This window comes from Falco biarmicus, chromosome 5 (genome assembly GCF_023638135.1).
Source record: "Falco biarmicus isolate bFalBia1 chromosome 5, bFalBia1.pri, whole genome shotgun sequence".
In the NCBI taxonomy this organism is placed as follows: Eukaryota; Metazoa; Chordata; class Aves; order Falconiformes; family Falconidae; genus Falco; species Falco biarmicus.
The window spans coordinates 92,119,515-92,138,408 of record NC_079292.1 but is presented as its reverse complement, the minus strand read 5'-3'; the positions used below and the strand labels follow the sequence as shown (position 1 = coordinate 92,138,408).

General features: G+C 49.4%; 1 protein-coding gene across 2 annotated transcripts; it reads right to left on the bottom strand.

Moving 5' to 3' along the window:
• Positions 1-1,263: 1,263 nt before the first annotated feature.
• Positions 1,264-15,403, bottom strand: PEX5 (peroxisomal biogenesis factor 5). 2 transcript variants are annotated; one of them, XM_056339089.1, is made up of 16 exons: positions 15,311-15,403; positions 14,711-14,904; positions 14,120-14,155; positions 13,813-13,945; positions 12,978-13,112; positions 11,759-11,864; positions 9,780-9,870; positions 9,326-9,442; positions 8,850-8,942; positions 8,535-8,654; positions 7,843-7,986; positions 5,675-5,745; positions 5,292-5,507; positions 4,986-5,151; positions 4,633-4,790; positions 1,264-4,273 (listed from the first exon to the last, which is right to left on the bottom strand). In XM_056339089.1, the coding sequence occupies exons 2-16, from the start codon at positions 14,858-14,860 to the stop codon at positions 4,072-4,074; spliced, it is 1,938 nt and encodes a 645-aa protein (XP_056195064.1). In that variant the 5' UTR covers positions 14,861-14,904; positions 15,311-15,403; the 3' UTR covers positions 1,264-4,071. The 2 variants fall into 2 exon arrangements, with proteins under 2 accessions (XP_056195064.1, XP_056195065.1); XM_056339090.1 differs by lacking the exon at positions 9,326-9,442.
• Between the last annotated feature and the right edge of the window lie 3,491 nt (positions 15,404-18,894).

Sequence of the window (18,894 nt, the reverse complement as noted above, 5' to 3'; positions counted from 1 at the left end):
GATATCTAAACACAGTTCTTCTGTGCATCCACAGGACATTGCAGAGACCAAAAGCACCACCCGTCTTAAAAATCAAGGCACCGACAGAGAACAAATTCACCAAAGGCTATTAAACTGACACAGTTTCTGTGCCAGGCAGTCTTTAAAGCAGCAGGATCCCTAGAAAATATGAGGGTACTGTCACAGTCCACTCAGTGGACTCGTGATGGTTCGTTAACTATGATCTTGAAGCGCAAAAATCAAGGCGACCACGCCAAGGGGTTATGCTTCTATTAAACAGCACAATTTTATTGTTTGCCCGTAAAGCGGCATGCAATAGGTAGAAAGACAGAAAGTGAATAAAAGGTAAAGTAAAAAGAAAAGGAAAGAGGATTATAGCTACCACCATGGGTCCAAGGTGTCCCTATGGTCCCAGGTCCAGGCAGCATCCCACCGGTCCTTCCTATCATCGTGATCTTTGGTGGGGAAGATCTCCAAAGTTCAGTTGCTAAGAAGGCATCTTTTTATGCCAAGCAACACACCTTGCTCCTCCTCTGGTCCATGGATTGTTGCCAGTCTCTGCCTTCTCGAGCCAGGTTATCATGCATGTCCAAAGAAGAGTGCCCGAGACGTGGTTTGCCTCAGAGGTGGGTAGCTTCAGACCAGGAGTGTTTTTGTATTGTTTTCTGGTTCATTGTTATGACCACGGTTGTGATCCATCTTCTGGACAGCTGTTATGAGGCCTTATTGTAGTTGTTCCTTTCAATCCCAGGTGGCAGGGAACAGCACAGCACTCCTTGTACTGCGCAGTTCTCTTTCCCAGGGTCTTTGTGTCTTGCTGTCCCTGAGGAGCACATTCCATCTCCAGGTCTCTGTTGGCAATGTTGAGACAATATTGTTCTCTTTAGACCGACTCTTACAGGTACCCACTACATGCTGGCCCTTATACCCTTTCCATGAACACCCAGTTCAGGTCACCACTCCTAGAGGACTGGAAAGGCTTCAGCACACACAGGCAGGTGAGGTAGGGGCCTGGGACCCAAAACAAGAGATCAAGGGGTGGTAACTCGAGAAAACCCAGGATCATAACAAAGCTCAGCAGCTCAAGGTGAGGAAACAGCAGTGGTAAACCAGAGTGTACGGTGGCAGCACACCCACCTTCTCGACAAGCATAAACACTAACGAGGAGCACAGTGGAGAGAGGTATAAGGATTTCAGCACATAGACTTCCATTTGCTGGTACCTTCCAGCTGCGAGTCGAGTTAAGGTCAGCACCAGGAGACAAGAGATTCTCAGATTTATTGGAAGCAGCAAATAAATAAAACACTGAAAACACAACAAGAAGCATGGGTGGAAGAACATGTACTGAACCATCCCTTTTGACTGCACCTCCAGTGCCCTGCGAAAGATCTAGTTCGGGTCCTGTAGCACCCACAGACTTGGAAAAGAACAGAGAAGGGCCTGTGGGCTCCCCTTATGCTTCTAGTGGCGACAGGCCCTGCCGCTGCTCTGTGTGCTTGGGAAAGTACAAGAGGAGAAAGTACAAAAATTGCAGAGCATGCTCATTTGTAAGGCCCTCAGCTACCTGGTCTAGCATCCAAGGCAGGCCTGTTGTGACAGGGGAGTGGATTAGGGACCCCCAAACACCCCTCACTGCCTCACCTGTGATTCTGAAATACTCGGCACCTGCTGACCACCCCCACTGTACGACAGGGCCTGGCACCAGACGGTGTAGCTGGAAATGCAAACTAGAATCAAGGTACTTCCAGAGCCCCAGCACAAGCCTGGTTCAGAGGTGGCTGGAGGGCAGGCAAAAGGCGTGAACAGGACCCACAATCCGGATACGATCAGCCAGCTGCTGCTCCCTGCACCAACGTGCCGTTTCCAAAGACAATTTTTAACAGGACAAGGTTAGACAGGGTCCGGACAGAAGCAGCTCGGTCTTACTCAGCCCTGGGAGGCTGAAACGGGACCTCATGTCTAGGTGAAGATCTGGCCTCAGCAAAGGCAGCACACTTGCTAGGAGATGATTTAAGGTGGGGGGGAGGGAAGAAAGAACAACTTACAGGGAAAGAGAACAAATGGTGACAGCTCACTCTAGCTACAGAGACAGGAGGGGATGTGTGATAGGTAAGGACACCAAGCACAAAGCCAAGAGATCAAGCTGAATAGCAAGGGACATTGAGACAACTAGGAAATCAAGGAGAAGAGAAGCATTAATGGCATCTGAGGATGAGAAAAAGGGAAGGCCAAGCAGTGACAATGGGAGTGTGAACAGAGAGGAATGCAGTGCAGCAGAGGGGCAAAGAAAATCAGTGGCAGGGGGGACCACAGGGAACAGAGAAAGGGAGATCAGGTGGACAGCAGGTGAGGAACAGCACAGGCACTAATGTTTTCTTTTGCTGAGAAGAATCTGACAAGGATTGAGATCAGTGAAAACCAAAAGGCAGTTCTCTGACCAGGAGCAGCACATGTTAGCAGGATCCAGAAGTAATGTTTCCCTTCCTTTTAGACAGCACAAGCAGCAAATCATTTATGCATGCATTGCAGCAGTTTCAGAATAGTGCATGTAGGTTTTAGTGCCACAGGGCTGGATGTGAGACACGGGAAGCTAGAATGCAGAAGACACAGCAAGAACTATTCTCTGCCCATACTTTCTGCTCCTGATTGTTACAGCAGTGAGAGAAAAACAAGCCTGTGAGGCAGAGGTAGGAAGAAACAGGTGCCTGGTGGAAGAGGAAGGGTAAGCGCTCCCTGCTGAGCCCCAGGTCTCGACTACCACAGCAGGAGGGGTCCTCAATGAGATGACAAAATGTAACACAATTTTCCCCACTGCAGAGAGCAGGAAACCTGGAAATTGGGGGGGAGGGGGGTGGGGGGGGGGGTGGTGGTGCTGTGTGTGGGGAGTGCTTCACTGATCCCTAAACCTAAGCAAGGAAAAGAAAACGCTTTTGGCACAAGGAAGCTCTCCTGCTGGCTCATAGAACTAAAGCCCAAGGCTACAGCAAAATTAGGGCCTTTGAGCTTCATTTGCATACGAGTTATCAATAAAACAAAACCTGGATCAAAAGGGGAAACAAACTCAGACTCTGATCTATCTTTTGAAAGTCAGTGGGCTTAGACTCCCAGAGTGATATACACTACCCACTGCATGCAGCTCCAGAGGCACAAAGATGTCATTTTGGCAATTTTAATTCTCCCCCCTTTATTATACAAAATACTTTACAATTAAAAAACATTTTCCCCAACAGAATCATATACAGATATTTATAATTAACAAGATTCAGTTACACACAAGATGGAGAACTTCTGCACAAAGGAAAACAATGACAGATGATCAAGTGAAAATCAAGACTTGACCCTTTCCCCACCATATTCTGGGAGGGGAGATTACATTTTTGTACTTTTATTCTTATCACATTCCCTCAAGTCTGAACTCTGGGATCTCCTCTTACCCTGATAGGGTAAGGGCCTCCACTTGTGTCCCTAGCGTAAGTAAAATATTCTGCTCTTAAAAGGTTCCTTAAAAGACACTGAGAAACTAGCATGTGGCTGTACCATGAAGCTACCAGTACCCAGAAAAGGTGACTGCGCCCCCAGTTTTCCCTAGCAACCCACATATACACACATGCAAGCACATACATGCGGAACCATGCTCAAAACCCAGAATTTTTCACCCTTTCACTAAACGGCAATCCCACCCCACCAAAGCAACCTGCACTTGAGACACATCCAGCAGGTAGTCTCTGCAGAATGGCTATTGTAAGGTCTCAGTCACGCTGGGGCATTACAGCAAATGCAGTCTGGCAAGAGAGCTGGATGTTGCCATCTTCCCACTTGGATCATCTGCCTACCAGCAGAGCGCCAGTCAGTCATGGAGGTGATAGCATGAACCGCTCAGAGATGCTCAGGGCACAACAGACAGGTAGGGGAAGTTGCACACTTCAGCGGGAGGTCCTTGAAAAAACAGTCGCCAACGATCTGCCCTACCAGAGCGAAGATATGCGTGAACCCTAGTGAACATCTTCTCTCTAAGGAAGGTCACTGCTGGGCTGGGCCAACCCTGCACTCGCAGGGGATCCCATCCCAGAGTCACTGCTGGAGGCCAAATGCCTGAAGCAGTGTGGGAAGATCACGGGCATCAGCTGCCCCATACAGGTCACTCTGCCCCAGCATGGAGAGGGCCATGCGGAGGGTGCTCCAGATGTTGTCAGACATAGCGCCTTGCTGCCCTCGCGGACCTCGGCTCTTCTGCTGCATGTGCAAAGCCTCTAAGAAGTGCTCCACAGCCTCACTGTCAACAAGAGAGCATACACATGCTTACTGGAGAAGACGGTACATCTCATACTCCCTCCCCCATTTGCTTCTGAAGTACTTCCTCTCCAAAACAGCTTCCTCCACCAGATCCTGCCCCACTCCAGAACCAGAGATCCCCCTTTTCCCTCTTAACAGAAAGCAAAGTTCAGACGGTCCCGACTCCAACTGCATCTGCATGACACAGCTCTCAGGGCAGTCCACACACTTGCTCTGCTCTCCTATGCCAAGGGAAGGCTGCAAGCAGCGTGGCACTGCCCTAGGGATCTGTCACAGTCTCTCTCCCACAAACATATGCACACCCATGGCTTACAGCAGATCTGCCCACCCTGTGCTCACCGGTGGGCACCTAAGTTGATGCAACTAATGCCCAAGTTGTAGCGAGAGCGGATGTATCCTGGCTGGAGCTCCAGTGCCCGACGATACGCAGCCACAGCTTCCTCACTCCGGTTCCCATTGGCCAGGGTGGCACCAAGCTTGTTCCATAGAAGATGGTCCTGCAGGAGAGGGCAGGGAGAAAGGGCTGAGATAAACTGGAATTTTTTAAGCTCCAAGTCAGCCCCCTCCCTTCCCCATGTGTCTATCTTATTCCTTCACTCCAAAAGCATACCTCATACAAGCAGCACCTCCCCCCAGACCTTCACCCATAAACCTCCAGGTACCTCCAGCATCCACAGTCCGCACTTTCTTACATTGGGGCGCACACTGAGCGCAGCACTGAAGCAATCCACAGCCTTCTCATACTCGCCACTAAGGTTGAAAAGGACACCCAGGCCGCACTGAACATCAGGATCGACAGTTGAGGGGTTGCTGCGCACAGCTGCTAGGAACAGCTCTTTCACCTCCACAAAGAGCGAGCTGGAAAAGCACAGAACAAGGATATTGGTGTGCTGTGGAGAGAGCTGGCCTTGGGTTGCTCCCTCTGCTCCTGCCTGGGCCAGTCCCAACCCTCCAAGAAGCCTGTCAGCTGAAGGCTGAAATTTGTAACCCTAACTCACTCAGATAGTAGAGAACCTAGGACACGCTTGGAAGGTCCCAGGTTTGTCCCCGAGACACTCTCCTCCACCTCCTTCTCCAGCAGGTGGGCATAGTCCGGCTTATGGCGTAGCCAGTCCCGCAGGGTCTCACATGCCTGCTTCTGCAAGGACTCGTTGGTGAAGCTGACTGCTAAAGCCATAAGTGCCGTGAGGTTCCCAGGCTGCAATTCCAAGCACCTGCAGTTCAAAGACAGACAAGTGAATACAGTATTAAATCCACCTGGGAGACACCCAGATACAGGATGTATCACAACCAAGACAGAGCACACCACGCTAGCCATATGGTTCTTGTGGCACCATGCTAGACAAGGAGTCACACTCAAAAGCTCTTCGGCAACACTCACTGTCTGAGAGCACTGATTGCCAAAAGCTCCTGTTCATTCTCTGCTTGGGTGGTTCCCAGATATTGCCAGGCCTGGAAGAGACAGAGATGCACAAAGTCAGACTTCACATAGAGAGAAAAAGCTGGGCTGATAAACCACGGACACAGAGATTAAATCCACCATATTATCCTGCACGTTTTCAGCGCGAGACCAAGTATATGCAAGTATACACTAGCCACAGATATGAAGTTTCTCTTGAAAGACATATAGACTTTATGGCACGTAGGTCCTCAAGGCCAATAAAACTGGCACTGTTATAGTGAAAAGAAGCAAATGTCTACCTGGAGCTCTATCGAAGCTCTGCCAAGTTTGATGGCAGTTTTACACTTTGAAGTCACAGCACCTCCACTTTTAACTTCTAACTGTGGTCACATTGCAGAGGAAGGAGGGAAAAGTAGATCTCTTATTTCCCCAAGAACAAAATGGCATTGTAACAGTGCTAATAATAAGGGGACCCCCAAGGCAGGCAGCTGCATATACTTGTGCAGCGGTCCACTAGCAAGTGACAATCTTGGCGAGTTGACCATCAGACCTGAAAGTAGAAGCACTGCCATTTTACTGAATCTTCAGTCATCACGAGATCAGTACATGAAAGTCACTTCCATCTCCAGGCTGCTGACATAGGGAATATTTAATTAAGGCACTAAATCCAAAGTACCTATTCACTTTATGTACATTAACTACACCCCTTGCTCAAAAATAGGCTAGACAGTTGGCGGGACTGTCAGCTTGAAGTACCCGCATTTTGAACACAGGTCACAAAATGCAGCATCCTGCTGTCTCAAGGAAGGCAATTTTTCATTAGCAAAGAGGCAATCCACTGCCTCAAATACCTCACCATATAGCTAGCTGCAACTCAGGAAGAGCTGACCAGTGATAACTGCACAGTGTTCTGCAGGCAGAAGAGCTGAGATTCAAGGTAAAATTGTGATTTGGACTAAAGCAACCATGACATTTCCTTCAGAGCAATTAATTGTTCAAGCCTATTTGATCACTATATCATTTGTGAAGTCTTGACTTCTCCTGTATTTTCTGCAGAGTTACAGTAGAAGTATTCAACATGTTTTCAATACAGCTAGCCAGAAGTTTTCTTCCCCTAAAGTTTTACCTCTCTCCCTATTATGCTCAGCCTGCAGTCTATGCTGCCTATGAGAAGAGAGTGACAATTCTAAAGGAACATTGGCCACACCTTTTGACCACTTTAAAGCTAAGGTAGATCTTCAAAACCTTTGTTTACTTTTCACCTACTCCCAGTACCCCAGAAAGTTAGATGCCCATATTCCCAGAAGCCAATAAGCTCTGTTCCGAGAGGTTACTCATCTAAGCCTCAGGATTAACAAATTATGTTATTTCCAGTCATATACAATTAGCAGGGCTTGATTCAGACACACCGAGAATTCAGCATCCCTGTGTCCATGAAGCAGGGACTCCAGAAATGGCCAACATGGGTGTATTTGCATTCTTCCTCTTCCTGCTGAGAATGTCCACATCCTCTACCTCTGGAGAAAGGCGCACAGACTACTCTATTTCTCAACCCATCTTGCAGAAGCTGAAGTACTTTATGGAAATAAGTATTCACTGAATTAGGAGCTGGAAACTTGTCTTCAATATAAAAATCATTCTCTGGCCCACAGCTTCAATGGATGACTGAAGACATCCAAGCCATCTCCCTCAACACTTTCAAGTTACATCCTCTCCTGGCACGTAGATGGAAGACCTGGCCAGGACCTCTAGTCTAATGAGCTGTGCAGGATTAGTCTTTAATACGGATATTGAGAGCCGTTATCTCCCATAATCACCTCCAAAGTTGCAATGACAAAGACTTCCACAGAAGCTACTTAAGAGACAAGAACTCTTTGTCTTGGCCCCATGCACAGCCCCACGTGCACCAAAGATTTCACACAACTCTGACTTGCAGGCTTTGTGACCTCCTCGCCCACAGCCCTCCTGGGAATTCACATACATCAGCTACAAACTCAGAGCCACAGAAAAATTACATGTTTCATACACCCTGCACAGCTCGTAACACGGAAGTGAGATTTCTACACACCCCCTGACACCTCACCTCAAGAGAAGGATTCAAGTAGCAGGACACCTGGCCAAGGCCTGTTGTCTCTGCTCTCACTCACCTCCATGTGATCGGGTTTCTGCTGCACTGCAGCCTCAAAGAGCAAGACAGCATTGGGGAGGTCACCTTCCTCCAAGCGCTTCTGCCCCTCTTCAAACGCATCTGGATGATCCCTCATGGGATTATCTTCCTCAAACTGGTAACCCTAGCAGGGAAGACAGATGCTAAGCATAGGAGACAGGCTTAGGGAGAAAAGCACTCTCTACAGTACGGTGCAGTCTAGTCTTGGTGCATCAGAAACACCCAGACTGGTGTTTCTAGCCAGCTCCTTGTCCTCTACGCTGATTTTTAGCGGATCAGAGAACAGTGGCTTTTCTTCCTGCCTGCTCTGTGCTGAAAAATTCCCCCAAACCAGACCTGGAATAAGTTGCAACAGAGACTAAACATTCAGTGTGTGTCCTATCAGCTTGAGAGAGTAAGCAACAACACTTGCACTCATTGCAAAGAACCCCAGCATTCACTAGTATTTGGTGCAAGACAAGGACTATACAGCATTTGCAGGCAAGCACAGGTATTTGTTTAACCCCTAGCTGATCTGGCATGAGGGTACAAGTGACGGCAGAAGATCAATGCAAGAAGGAATCCTAGCAGCATTTGGGGCCTGTGGAGCTCACCCGCAAGGAAGACATACTGCCAGTCTCCTTGAGGCCGTCCACCACAGTGCTGGGACCAAGAGACCCCCTTCTCTATTACCTTGTCATATGAGGAGGAACTGAGGTCTTCATAATCAGAGAGCCAAGGGTGAGCCTCTGCATCTCTCTTGGCCATCTCCTCCCATTCCACCTGGAGTTTGTCCCAGAAGTCCACATCTGACTGAAGGGGAGAACAGAACATGACTAGAGTATCTCACATGACTAGAGTATCTCAACCATAAATTCAGCTCTACAGACATCCCAGGGAACACCGTCTTAAATGTTTTTAGTCATCCTCACAACTTGCAAAGGAGAGAGGTAACTCTACCATGGGCTCTCAGTTGGTACCCCAGCCCTCCGCCTCCATCAGTTTTACCTCCACAGCAGTCTTGGCCTGCTCAAATTCCGTATCAAGAGTTGACATGTTCCCAGATCGCGCAAATTGATCCACCCAGGCATCAGATGCCCCCTGGGAGGTTGGAAACAGAAACACACTTTTCTTTTTAGAATTTGGCAACATCAGGGCACATCCCAAAACAGCAAGAGGGTCGGTGATGACCGCTCCTCCCCATCAGCAAGAACTGATGGCCTATGAAGTGGAAAAGCATTCATTTGGGTATCCCATTCCTCCCAGGTGCTACAGGAGACAAGAGAACTCACGCTGCCCAAACACCTTCCCAGCTCCTGGCTAGACTCTGCTAAGAAGAGCCCAACAGCCCCCCCCTTGCCTCCCCCAACCTAACCATTAGTAGAGCGCTGCTGAGAGCTGGACTTGCCATTCTCCCTTGCTCCCAGGCTGCGCTGTGGCAAAAAGCTTTCCTCCTTCAGAGCACACAGGGCTGGGGCTCCTACCTGCTGCTGTATAAACTCAGCTGCCCATTGCTCTGCCTGATCTTGGTCTCTGTGGGTCACCTGATTAGCTTCGATCGATACCCTCCCATCTCCGATCTGGCGGACAAACTTTAGGAACTGTGGCAGAGAAATGAAACAAGGGTGGAGCTGGGCAGACGCTTTGCCAACAAGCCCTCTGCCCACACCCGCCTTCCTTCACTAAGAGGACTTCTCTCTGCAAAGTGAGCACAAAAGGCCCGAAAAGGTGGAAAGGACAGGACTTCACCAGAGTCATGTGGCAGAGACTGACAATATCTAAGAGCAGATTGTGGAGTTCAACTTCTAGGAATCGGGGAAGAAATGGAAACACGGGACAGCAGGAGGTTTTATTCCTTTACTGCTTTCCCCCTTCTCAATTCCCCACACCCCTTATTCACCCTAGCTACCTGTGAGCCTCAGTCAGGGAATTGCTCACCTCAGAATTCTTGAGTTTTGGATCATCCACTTCAGAGAGGAAATCACGAACAGTTTTCTTAAGATCATCCTCAGGCTGATATTCCTCATACCTGCGTTCAGAGGCAGTAAAAGGGAAAGAGATAAGTCTGATACCAGGCAACAGTGAACTGTTTCACTAACAACAGTCTACACAATGGGCCAGACAACAGTACTGAGGGATACTACCCCTCCTCAAAGACTCTGGGGTTCTCCTAAGTGATTCAATACCTTTATCCACCTGTAAAAATTCAAAACTGCTCCAAGGTTAACTATGCAAGTGACTGACACAAAGAGTAGCAGAATTAAACAACTACAGTGACAGCACAGTTCTGCAGAACTGTCTGGATTCCTTGGCAAGCTCACATGCTATCAGACATTGCGAGTTTTAGCACTACACCAGAAACAAGGTCATCTGTCTAGGAACAAAGAAAGTAGGTCGTGCTCATGGAAGAGGAACAGTGCCTTGGAAAAGCATCAGCTCCGCAGAGGATTGAGGGCTCACAGTAAGCACACAACTCAATGTGCTGTCTGGCTTACAGCAGGATAGCACCAGTTCCAGGTGTTACCACTACATTCAGTCTCGGTGAAGTCTTTGGATCTGGCAGCAATAACTGAGGAATGTCCATATTTTCAGAAAGGTATTGTTACAGATCTGCTAATAAGTTAGAATTAATTGACTTTATTTGATTTTATAAAATCATTTGGAATAAAAGATGTATTTTAATGAAACTTGTAGATGCACAGTAAAAGCTGCTATGAAATCCTTTGTACAGCCCTGTACCAAGGCCAGAAGAATGGGCTAGAATCATTGTTTAAAACTTAGGTAACAAATTTGGGATTTTACAGATTTCTTTGTACTTGACTAGTCTTCTGTATGTAGAAAGCGTATTGAAATGTCAGAATATAGAATTAATGGGAGCTGGGGAGAGTCAACTGGAACAATTTGTAGTTACCTGCCAAGAAACCGTGAACTTTAGTAAAAGGTAATTCCAGCAGGGGGAGATCGTGACCACTGACTCATATACCACCTACCCAAATCGTACCCCAGACCCATTTCTGGACCTTTCTAACCTTTACTGCACAGAATCGGATATGGGAGGACAGTATGTTAATGATTTTTGGGAAGTATTATGATTATGCATGAATTATTCAATGAATATGTATGAATAAGTTCTATATATGATGTATGATTTTGAAGCTTGGTGTGCGTTGATCATGAGGAGACTCACTCTCGCACCCGGCCATCAATAAAGAAGTGTCTGCTTATCTGCATCTCATTGGTGTCGGTAAGTTCTTCATTCTGAGATTTCGGTAACAGTATCAGAAAAGGCAAAAGCCAGGAGGAAGGAGAATCCAAATATGCAAAAATCTCTTTTAGGGAAAGACCTAAGCAGCCCAAAACGCTTGCTTGTGTTTTGCTGCTTTAATTGAAAAACATGACTGTAGTCAACAGGTACCTATACAAAGATCTGAAGTAGCAGACTGTCCTTTAAACTACCACACAAAACCACATGAAAATAATGTCTGGAAGGCTGAATCTAGAAACAGGCAGAGGATGTGGTTGGTCAGATAGGTAGAATAAAGTGATGAAAGTTTACAGTACTAGTCGAGTCTAGCACTTGAGATCTCTAAATCTAAAAGAGTACCTGTTGTGGAAAAAAGTTCTGCCTGAACTCTCTTGAAATCACTTTAAGGATCTTTGCATTAGGCATGAGATTAAGTTAGCCTACATGATCACAGTATCTTCCTGGAACTAGAAAATAGAAAAGCTAGGATATCTTAAACACTTCAGTCTCCAAGCATAGTTTCCTCCTTTCTCTGAAACCAAAGGCCTGAGAACATCAATCTGTGTTACACAATTCAAGAGCATTCAGGTCACAGCAGATTTCTGTCACCTATCCAGACTTCACCCACCCAAGGGCCTAACAGCAATAACTAGTTTTGAGAAGACAAACTCACCATTTATCTGCCAAAGACTGGTCTTCCGATTCCCCAAGCCACAGTTTCTCCTCTGACTGCTCCAGATATTCTTCTGCCCACTTGGCAGGAGACACAGACAGTGGATCTACATAGGACATCAGGAAGAATGGGGGGGAAGAGTAAGATAGGTAGACCATTACTCGTATTCACTTTAGATTTTGTGCTCTCCACTTCACACAGTTAGCTAACATACAGAAGGACCTCTTCAAAGAAAGACTGTTTAAGCTTGTTTCTTCTAACTCTGTATATTCTGATCTAAAGATCAAGCCTGAGGTTCAGGCTGTGTATTAATACAGATGTCACTGCGGTGCCAATAACCTCATGATTCTCTACTTTAATTTCACAACTTATTTGTCTGCTCCACATGGGACACTATGTAGGTCAAGAAAATTAGCAATGCATTATGAATCTCTGTCAAAAGCACAGCCTACAAAGCACTAGGTTTTTATCAGAATTTTCTCAAAGACCTTTGTAAATGCTGATTTATATTCCCAGAAGCCTAAAGTGCAAAGGTCAAAGGATAGGACGACCTGGCTCTCATTGGTGCAGTAGCCACTCCTGGAGAAGAGAAGAGCATCTATTAAATTCTTACTGATAACTTCCAGATGAGGTTGTGAATGACAAAAGGACCCTATTTCCAGCCCCAGCTCTATACACAATGCAGGATGGCTTTTACACTGCTGGCTTGCTTGAACCAGCAGGTTTAACCTTTGGGCCAGAAACATTTCTTTTGCTCGTTTCCCAGATGCAACATCCCTCCACCTCCCTGAAACTGACAAAAGGTATTGGGCCAAAGCACACTAAACAAGATTTACCTTTGTACCAAAGGCAAATTTAGCCTTGGGATAGGGAATTAGAAAAATATGTAAGCAAGAAGCAGTATCAGACCATCTCCAGAATCTGCATTGGTTGAACCACAGCTTGAATAGCTTGCTTCTCCTAAATTCTCCAAGTAAGCTAAACTAAGAACAAAAGACCCTTATACTTGAATAAAAGCTTCCACACCACACTGTTCACAATTCGGCTAAACCATCACGAAGTAGCTTCCCCCGCTGCCGCCCCCCATTAAAGCTGCTACAGCAAACACTGACTGCTGGGCTCAAAGCACTACTCCAGTTTCACATTCAGTAACTCTCCACTATACACAGGCATGTGACTGGGCAGCATCTTGACAGAAATTCCAAAAGGGACCCTCCACCTGTCACTTCAGCGATGAACTCCTGTGACCAGTCAGCCTCGTTGTAATCTGAAGAGACATCACCAGCACTATCTGCTGTAGCCAAGAATTCCTGGGTCCAGTTTTCAGACAGTGCCAGGGCTGCCACACCTGGAGCTACAAGAATTAAAAAGAACAGAAGTGAGGACTGGAGAACTCAAAGGCATCATTTAAGTGTTCCAGGCTCACCCTCATCATCTCTGATCTTTCTCTTTGCTAGAATAAAATCACAGAAAGATTCCGCTCAGAAGGAACCTCTGGGCAGCTTCTCACAGCAGGTTAACACTAAAGCTAGAGATTAGGTTGCTCAGGGCATTCATCAGGTAACTTCTGAACTTGTCCAAAGCTGGCAGTTCTCCAGCCTCCCTGGGCACCTGTTCCAGTACTGAACCATTCCAGTACTTCCCTCTCCAAGGGAAGAAACATTTCCTTACATCCAGCCAGTTCCCCTTTCTGCACATTGTGTCTGTTGCCCCTTGCCCTTTTGCTGTGTATCACTGCAAAGATCTTGGCTGCAGCTGCTGAAGACAGCAACTAGACACCCTACCACCCACCCACCCTACCCCTTCGGCTCTTCTTCCTGAGGCTGAACAAACCCAGTCCCCTCAGTCTTTCCTGTTACACTGCGTATCCCAGCCCCTGAACACCTTACTGACTGTCCACTGGACTCGTTCCAGTATGTCAGTGCACTGGGAAGCCTAAATCTGGAAACAATACTCCAGATACTCCAGCTGAATAGATGGGAACCACCCTGCTAGGAGCTTAACCGTAACACTAATATCTTTTCCAGCTTTCCACCTACTCTAGCTACACTTACCTCGCTGAGGGGCCTGTCGGAAGCTTGACTGTTCAATCTCTTGCATCTCAGCCAACAGGTCATCCATCTTAAACGTCTGGGGTGCACGGGACAGTAAAGGGGCATTCTGCTCTTGCAGGAACTCTCCAACCAGCTGCCAAAGACAGAGGTGGATTACAAACACTGCGTAGAAGATGAATGGGCAGAACCGTGGAAGATGAGAGAGAAATCAGTTTGTCAGAAGGGAAGATTAATACCAGGTACAGAGAAAAACATCAAACAGTATTGGTGAGAAAAACAGTAAGAAGATGCACCAATCTGTTCTTACCTCATCTTCGGTGGCCACTCCCAGGGGTTTGGATATCTACAGGGAATAGAGTGCAATTATCCCAACAGCTTTAACCCCGTACCCCTCTCCACATGCACACCCCATGACCCTGCTTAGTTTACATCTTCCTCTTCCATGAGCTTAGGGCTGTCAGCATTCTTGTGCATTAGCTGCCAGCCTACGTATGAGCTAAAGGAGCAGGAATACCTCGAGTGAGGTTGTCCAGCTCCTCTCCCAGCACCTTCTGGGTCAGAGCCTGCAGCAGCCAGGTGCACGGCTCGCCACCATGACCAGCACCCCCCTGCTGCCCACAGACGCACCTTCCACAACAGGCCCTGGCCTCACAGCCCCCCACAAGCCAAGTGACCCCACGGCACCTTCTCCCAGAAGAAAAACCACCACTGGCACCTCCCTGCACTAACAGCCCCCCCCCCACCGCCCACCCCACGGCCCCCATCCCCTGCTGGCCGACACAGCCGCAGGCAGGCCCCGCACCCAGGCCCCCGGACCCCCTCTCCGCCGTACCCGGACCCCGCTCTCCCGCACCCGAGCCCCCGGACCCCCGCTCCCCGCCAGAGGGGCAGCACTCACGGCCGCAGCAGCGGGCGCGCCGGGGGGCCAGGCTAGCGGCCCCTGGAGCCCCTCCTGCTGCAAGGCTTTATCCTGGGTGAAGTGCCCGGCCAGCTTCATCAGGGGGTTGGAGCCCCCGCACTCCGGCTCCACCAGCTCCCTCATGGCCATGGCACCAGGCAGGGGGAGAGTGTCCGCGCCGAACCCCGCCTGGCCTGCACACACAGCAGGTCAGCGCCGCCACCGCAGCCCCGGCGGGGCAGGGAGGCCGCCCCCCCCAGCCCAGAGGCGCCGCCGCCGGGCCGGACCCCTCAGGCGGCGGCCTGGCCCCGAGACACGCCGCCAGCCCGCCCGCCCGCCGGCCCCCGCGGCCGGGAGGACCCTCCGCCCCCGGGAGCGGGACACCCCCTGCTCCCCCCCCCAGCCCCGGCCCCCGCCCGCCACCAGGCCAGGACAGCCGCTCGCCAGGACGGCAAGGCCGCGGCCCGCCCAGCGAGCCCCGTGCGCCCCCGGCCGCCCCCCCCGCAGCCCCCCCAGCGGCGGGACCAGGGGCCGGGCGGGCGGAGGGGCCGGGGGAGCGAGGGGGCGGCGCGGCAAGACCCCCCCCGCCCGGTGCCGTACCTGGCGCTGCCAGGGCTCACAGTGCTGCCGGGCCGGGGGCGGGGCTAGCCCTTAAAGGGCCAGGCGCCCCAGCGCCGCCGCACAGCGCCTTAAAGGGGCAGAGTCCCTGGGGCTGCCGGTCTCTAGGGGAGTGCCCGGCCACCCACCGTGTCGCCCACGCCCCCGGTGGCCGCGCGGCCTCCCCGGGAGCGCGGTGCGTGCACGCAGCCCATGGGCACCCGTGCTGCTCCGCGTCACCAGTGACTGGGTGGTGCCGGGTCAGAGCCTGGCGCCGGCCGGGCTCGGCTGAACCGCGCTCGGTGGAGCTGCCAGGTTCGGTAAACGTGGTGGGGCGGTTTTCACACCGAGGGGAGTTGCAGCCCATCCTGCAGCGGGTGCGGAGCTGCGTCCCACCCGGCTCACTGCAAAGGCATGTGGAGAACGGGGGTCCCGCAGCGCGTGTAACACGCGTGTACCCGGCCGACGGACCGCTGTTGTTCTGTGCTTCGGGTCACTGGAACGTTGAGGCTGGCGGTAGCAGGCTGAGCGCCTGCACTTAGCCGAGAAGTACGCGATGGCTTCAGACCAGCCACAGAAATGCCAGCTCCTCTACAGCCTTCCTCCTTCTTACATGTGTGATTCCAAGGGAAGAGCCAGCCACCTGGAAAACTGGAGCTCATTCATGTACAGCCTCTAAAAGAGAGGGTAAAGCACAAGAAGGCGTGACAGGTACTGCCTCCTGTGACGTTAGGGTGCTAGAAATCAGTGGTTTGCAGAATCAAATCCCATCTCCTTTTCAAAAGGAATATGGTCCTCTGTAGCGTTCCCTCCAGACTTGCCAGATGCAGTTACCTGTCCAAAACCTGATGTCTGGTGCTGTTTTAGACACCATTCCTTGGCAGCAAGTCTTCCTACTGCTCTCCTTGCAGCTTTGAAACTCATCAGACACCTACAGCCAGGTCTGTGCTAGCAAGTAGCATGGCTGAACAGGAGGAAAACTTTGAAGTGATAAAGTTGGGTCTGGAAATCCACTACCCACACCAAACGCATTTGGGGAGCTTCAGATTATGTCTTCCCTGGTGCCATGGGCTGAACGCCACTTTGTGGCTGGAACACTGGAGGAGTGCTGCCGTGTCCAGCATGCCTGCTCGCTCCCCACCACCTGAAAGCAATCTCGATTGCACGCCAACACTGCTCTGCCATATAGACCAAATCCCAGCAAGCGGGGACCGCTGGCAGGTCCACTTGGAAAGCGCACTTCGGGCATCCATTCAGCCACCAATATGCCAGCACCCTACATCTAGCAGGCAGCTGCACTGAGATGGTGACACTTGAAAAGACATTTACATAAGCACTCTTACACTTGGAGACTGAGGCTGCCCATGCTGCCTAATGCTGGCACGATACACTGACATTGCTCCCTACCCGCCTGTAAGTTGCAGTCATCCTAGGACTATGAGTACACTAACCCAACCCTCCCAGAATGAAGCCCCTGCAATGACAAACAAGACTCACTACTACCAAATACACTCGGTGTGATCAAGACCACCTGAAGACAGAGGGAGGAGGCTTTTTGCCAGAATCCCAAATTACTTTCAAGAAGTACAGACGGACAGTGCTGCTGCTAGGAAAAACAATAGACTGCACAAAGGCATGGAGAAGGGGAGTGTAGGGATTGAGATAAGGCATGGGCAGAAGTCCAAAAGCTGTCAGAGCCTGAGCAGTGAAGCAGTCAAGGGGAAGCAGTTTTGATTTATAAATGTTTGTATCAGGATCTTGGGTATATGCCTATGACACCAGCCTAGGATACCAGTCCAGCCTGGCCTACTGGTTCAGGACATGGACCCTGAAAGACTGCTCTGTAAAAAGTCCTCACAGCCTCCTGTCTTCAATCTGAGCAGCAAGGACACAGGGAATGCACCCAGGGTCACTGCTGCTGCCTGCAGGGACAAGGCACACCAAAGAAAAATGTATCCTCTTTTCTCTTCCCCTCTTTCTTTTCTCCTGGGAAGACAGTGCCTTTTCCTTGACCCTTGGCTGCCTTCAGGCTCGCCAAGATTCTCGCAAAGCAGCGCTCATCATTGAACCATTCCAACATTAAGCAATCCTTTGATCTACTCAAAATGTCATGGTATCACTCACACCAGCCTGAAGACAGCCTGTAGAAGGCCTTCAGAAAGCATCTTCCATGGCTTAGTCAGTTTGCCATTGCTTCAGAGTGAGGCATGGGTGCCCCTTCACCTGAAGGTACAGAAAGAGACCTTGCAGAGTGAGACTTAGAAAGGTCTTAGACCCAGAGCAAAGGAGGCAGAAGGAAAAGCTGGATGGCCCCATTTATCCCTTACACTCCCAAAGTCCCGAAAGGCTGTGATGCAACTAAAGGCATCAGAGGTGGCAGTGGTGGCAGAGCATCCAGGACAACCACAGCTATAGCTCCTGGTGGTTAAGTATCCTCCTGAGGCTACAAATATTTCTGTTTCCAGGTAGAAAGCAAAGGATCTGATCTAAAGTCATCAGGAAAGGGAGCAAAGTCAGTGGACCCTTGCATGTGAAGCGTCAATATTTTGGCAGTGAGAACTGAAATACCAGAGGGCCTCAATAACTCTTGGGCAGGTGAGAAAAGCACATTGAACAGTTCCCAAAAAGATTGTTCCAGGCTCTGCATCCTTCAGCCAGCCTGGTGTGATGGTGGCCAGTACTCTGCTGAAGGTCCTGGCCTAAGGGGGACCAGTGACAAATGGAGGCCTCTGCCTGGCTATTCCCATTCTGACTTTGCAAAATCCATGATTTCTTTCTAAGCACAGAACTTTGCACTTGCTTGTATTAAATGGTGTTCTGCTCTTTCAGGCCACTTCTCCCTTAGATCAAGATCATTTGAATACTAATCCTGTCTTCCAAACACATTGCAACCCCAACTGCAGGTTAGCGTTGTCTGCAAATTTAATAAGCACGCTTTCCACTGTATAAATCACTGAATAAACTATTAGCACCATGCTGAGAACAGATCTCTGCAGGATTCCTTCCTGTTACTTTTCTTCAAATAGAGAGCATAGCACTGAAAAACAATCTTGGAGTTTTCTAATCAGCATCACACTCTCCTAACAGCGATTTCAGTAGCTCCAGTTTCCCATGTTTCATAGCTTGTTTGTAAGACTGTCAGAGGAAACAGAATAAAAATCCTTATTGAAGGCAAAATATGTGACATCTTTTGTTACATCCTCACGCACCAGGCCTGTTAGCCTGCTGGGAAAGATTGGTTTGACTCTTTTTTCAGCATATGGAAGATGTGGGTTGTCTACTGAATGTTTGTTCGTTCCAGTATCACAGGCAATAAAGTAATGCTGGCTGGCCAGTAATTCCTCAGATCCTTTCTTTCTTTCTTTTTTTTTTTTTTAATAGCCAATATGTTTGGCCTTTTCCAGTCTTCTGAAACTCTCCATTCTCTAGAGCTCTCAAAGATTACTGCCAGTGGGCCTGACGTTGGGTCAGCGAGTTCTCCAGCCATGATAGAATTAATTTCATCAAGCCTAGCTGGTCTGAAAGCATTGACTTTCCCTAAGTGCTTCGAAATCTGGAATGATTTTTACCCACTTGTCATTGGTGCT

What these genes read in the sequence shown, in the direction of transcription:
- PEX5 (XM_056339089.1), bottom strand. Translation starts at nt 14,860, where the DNA reads ATGGCCATGAGGGAGCTGGTGGAGCCGGAGTGCGGGGGCTCCAACCCC. An exon ending in GAGTGGCCACCGAAGATGAG is followed by an intron (nt 13,946 to 14,119) that starts GTAAGAACAGAT and finishes TGTCTTTGGCAG; the next exon opens with CTGGTTGGAGAGTTCCTGCA. An exon ending in GCAATCAGTGCTCTCAGACA is followed by an intron (nt 5,508 to 5,674) that starts GTGAGTGTTGCC and finishes TTTGAACTGCAG; the next exon opens with GTGCTTGGAATTGCAGCCTG.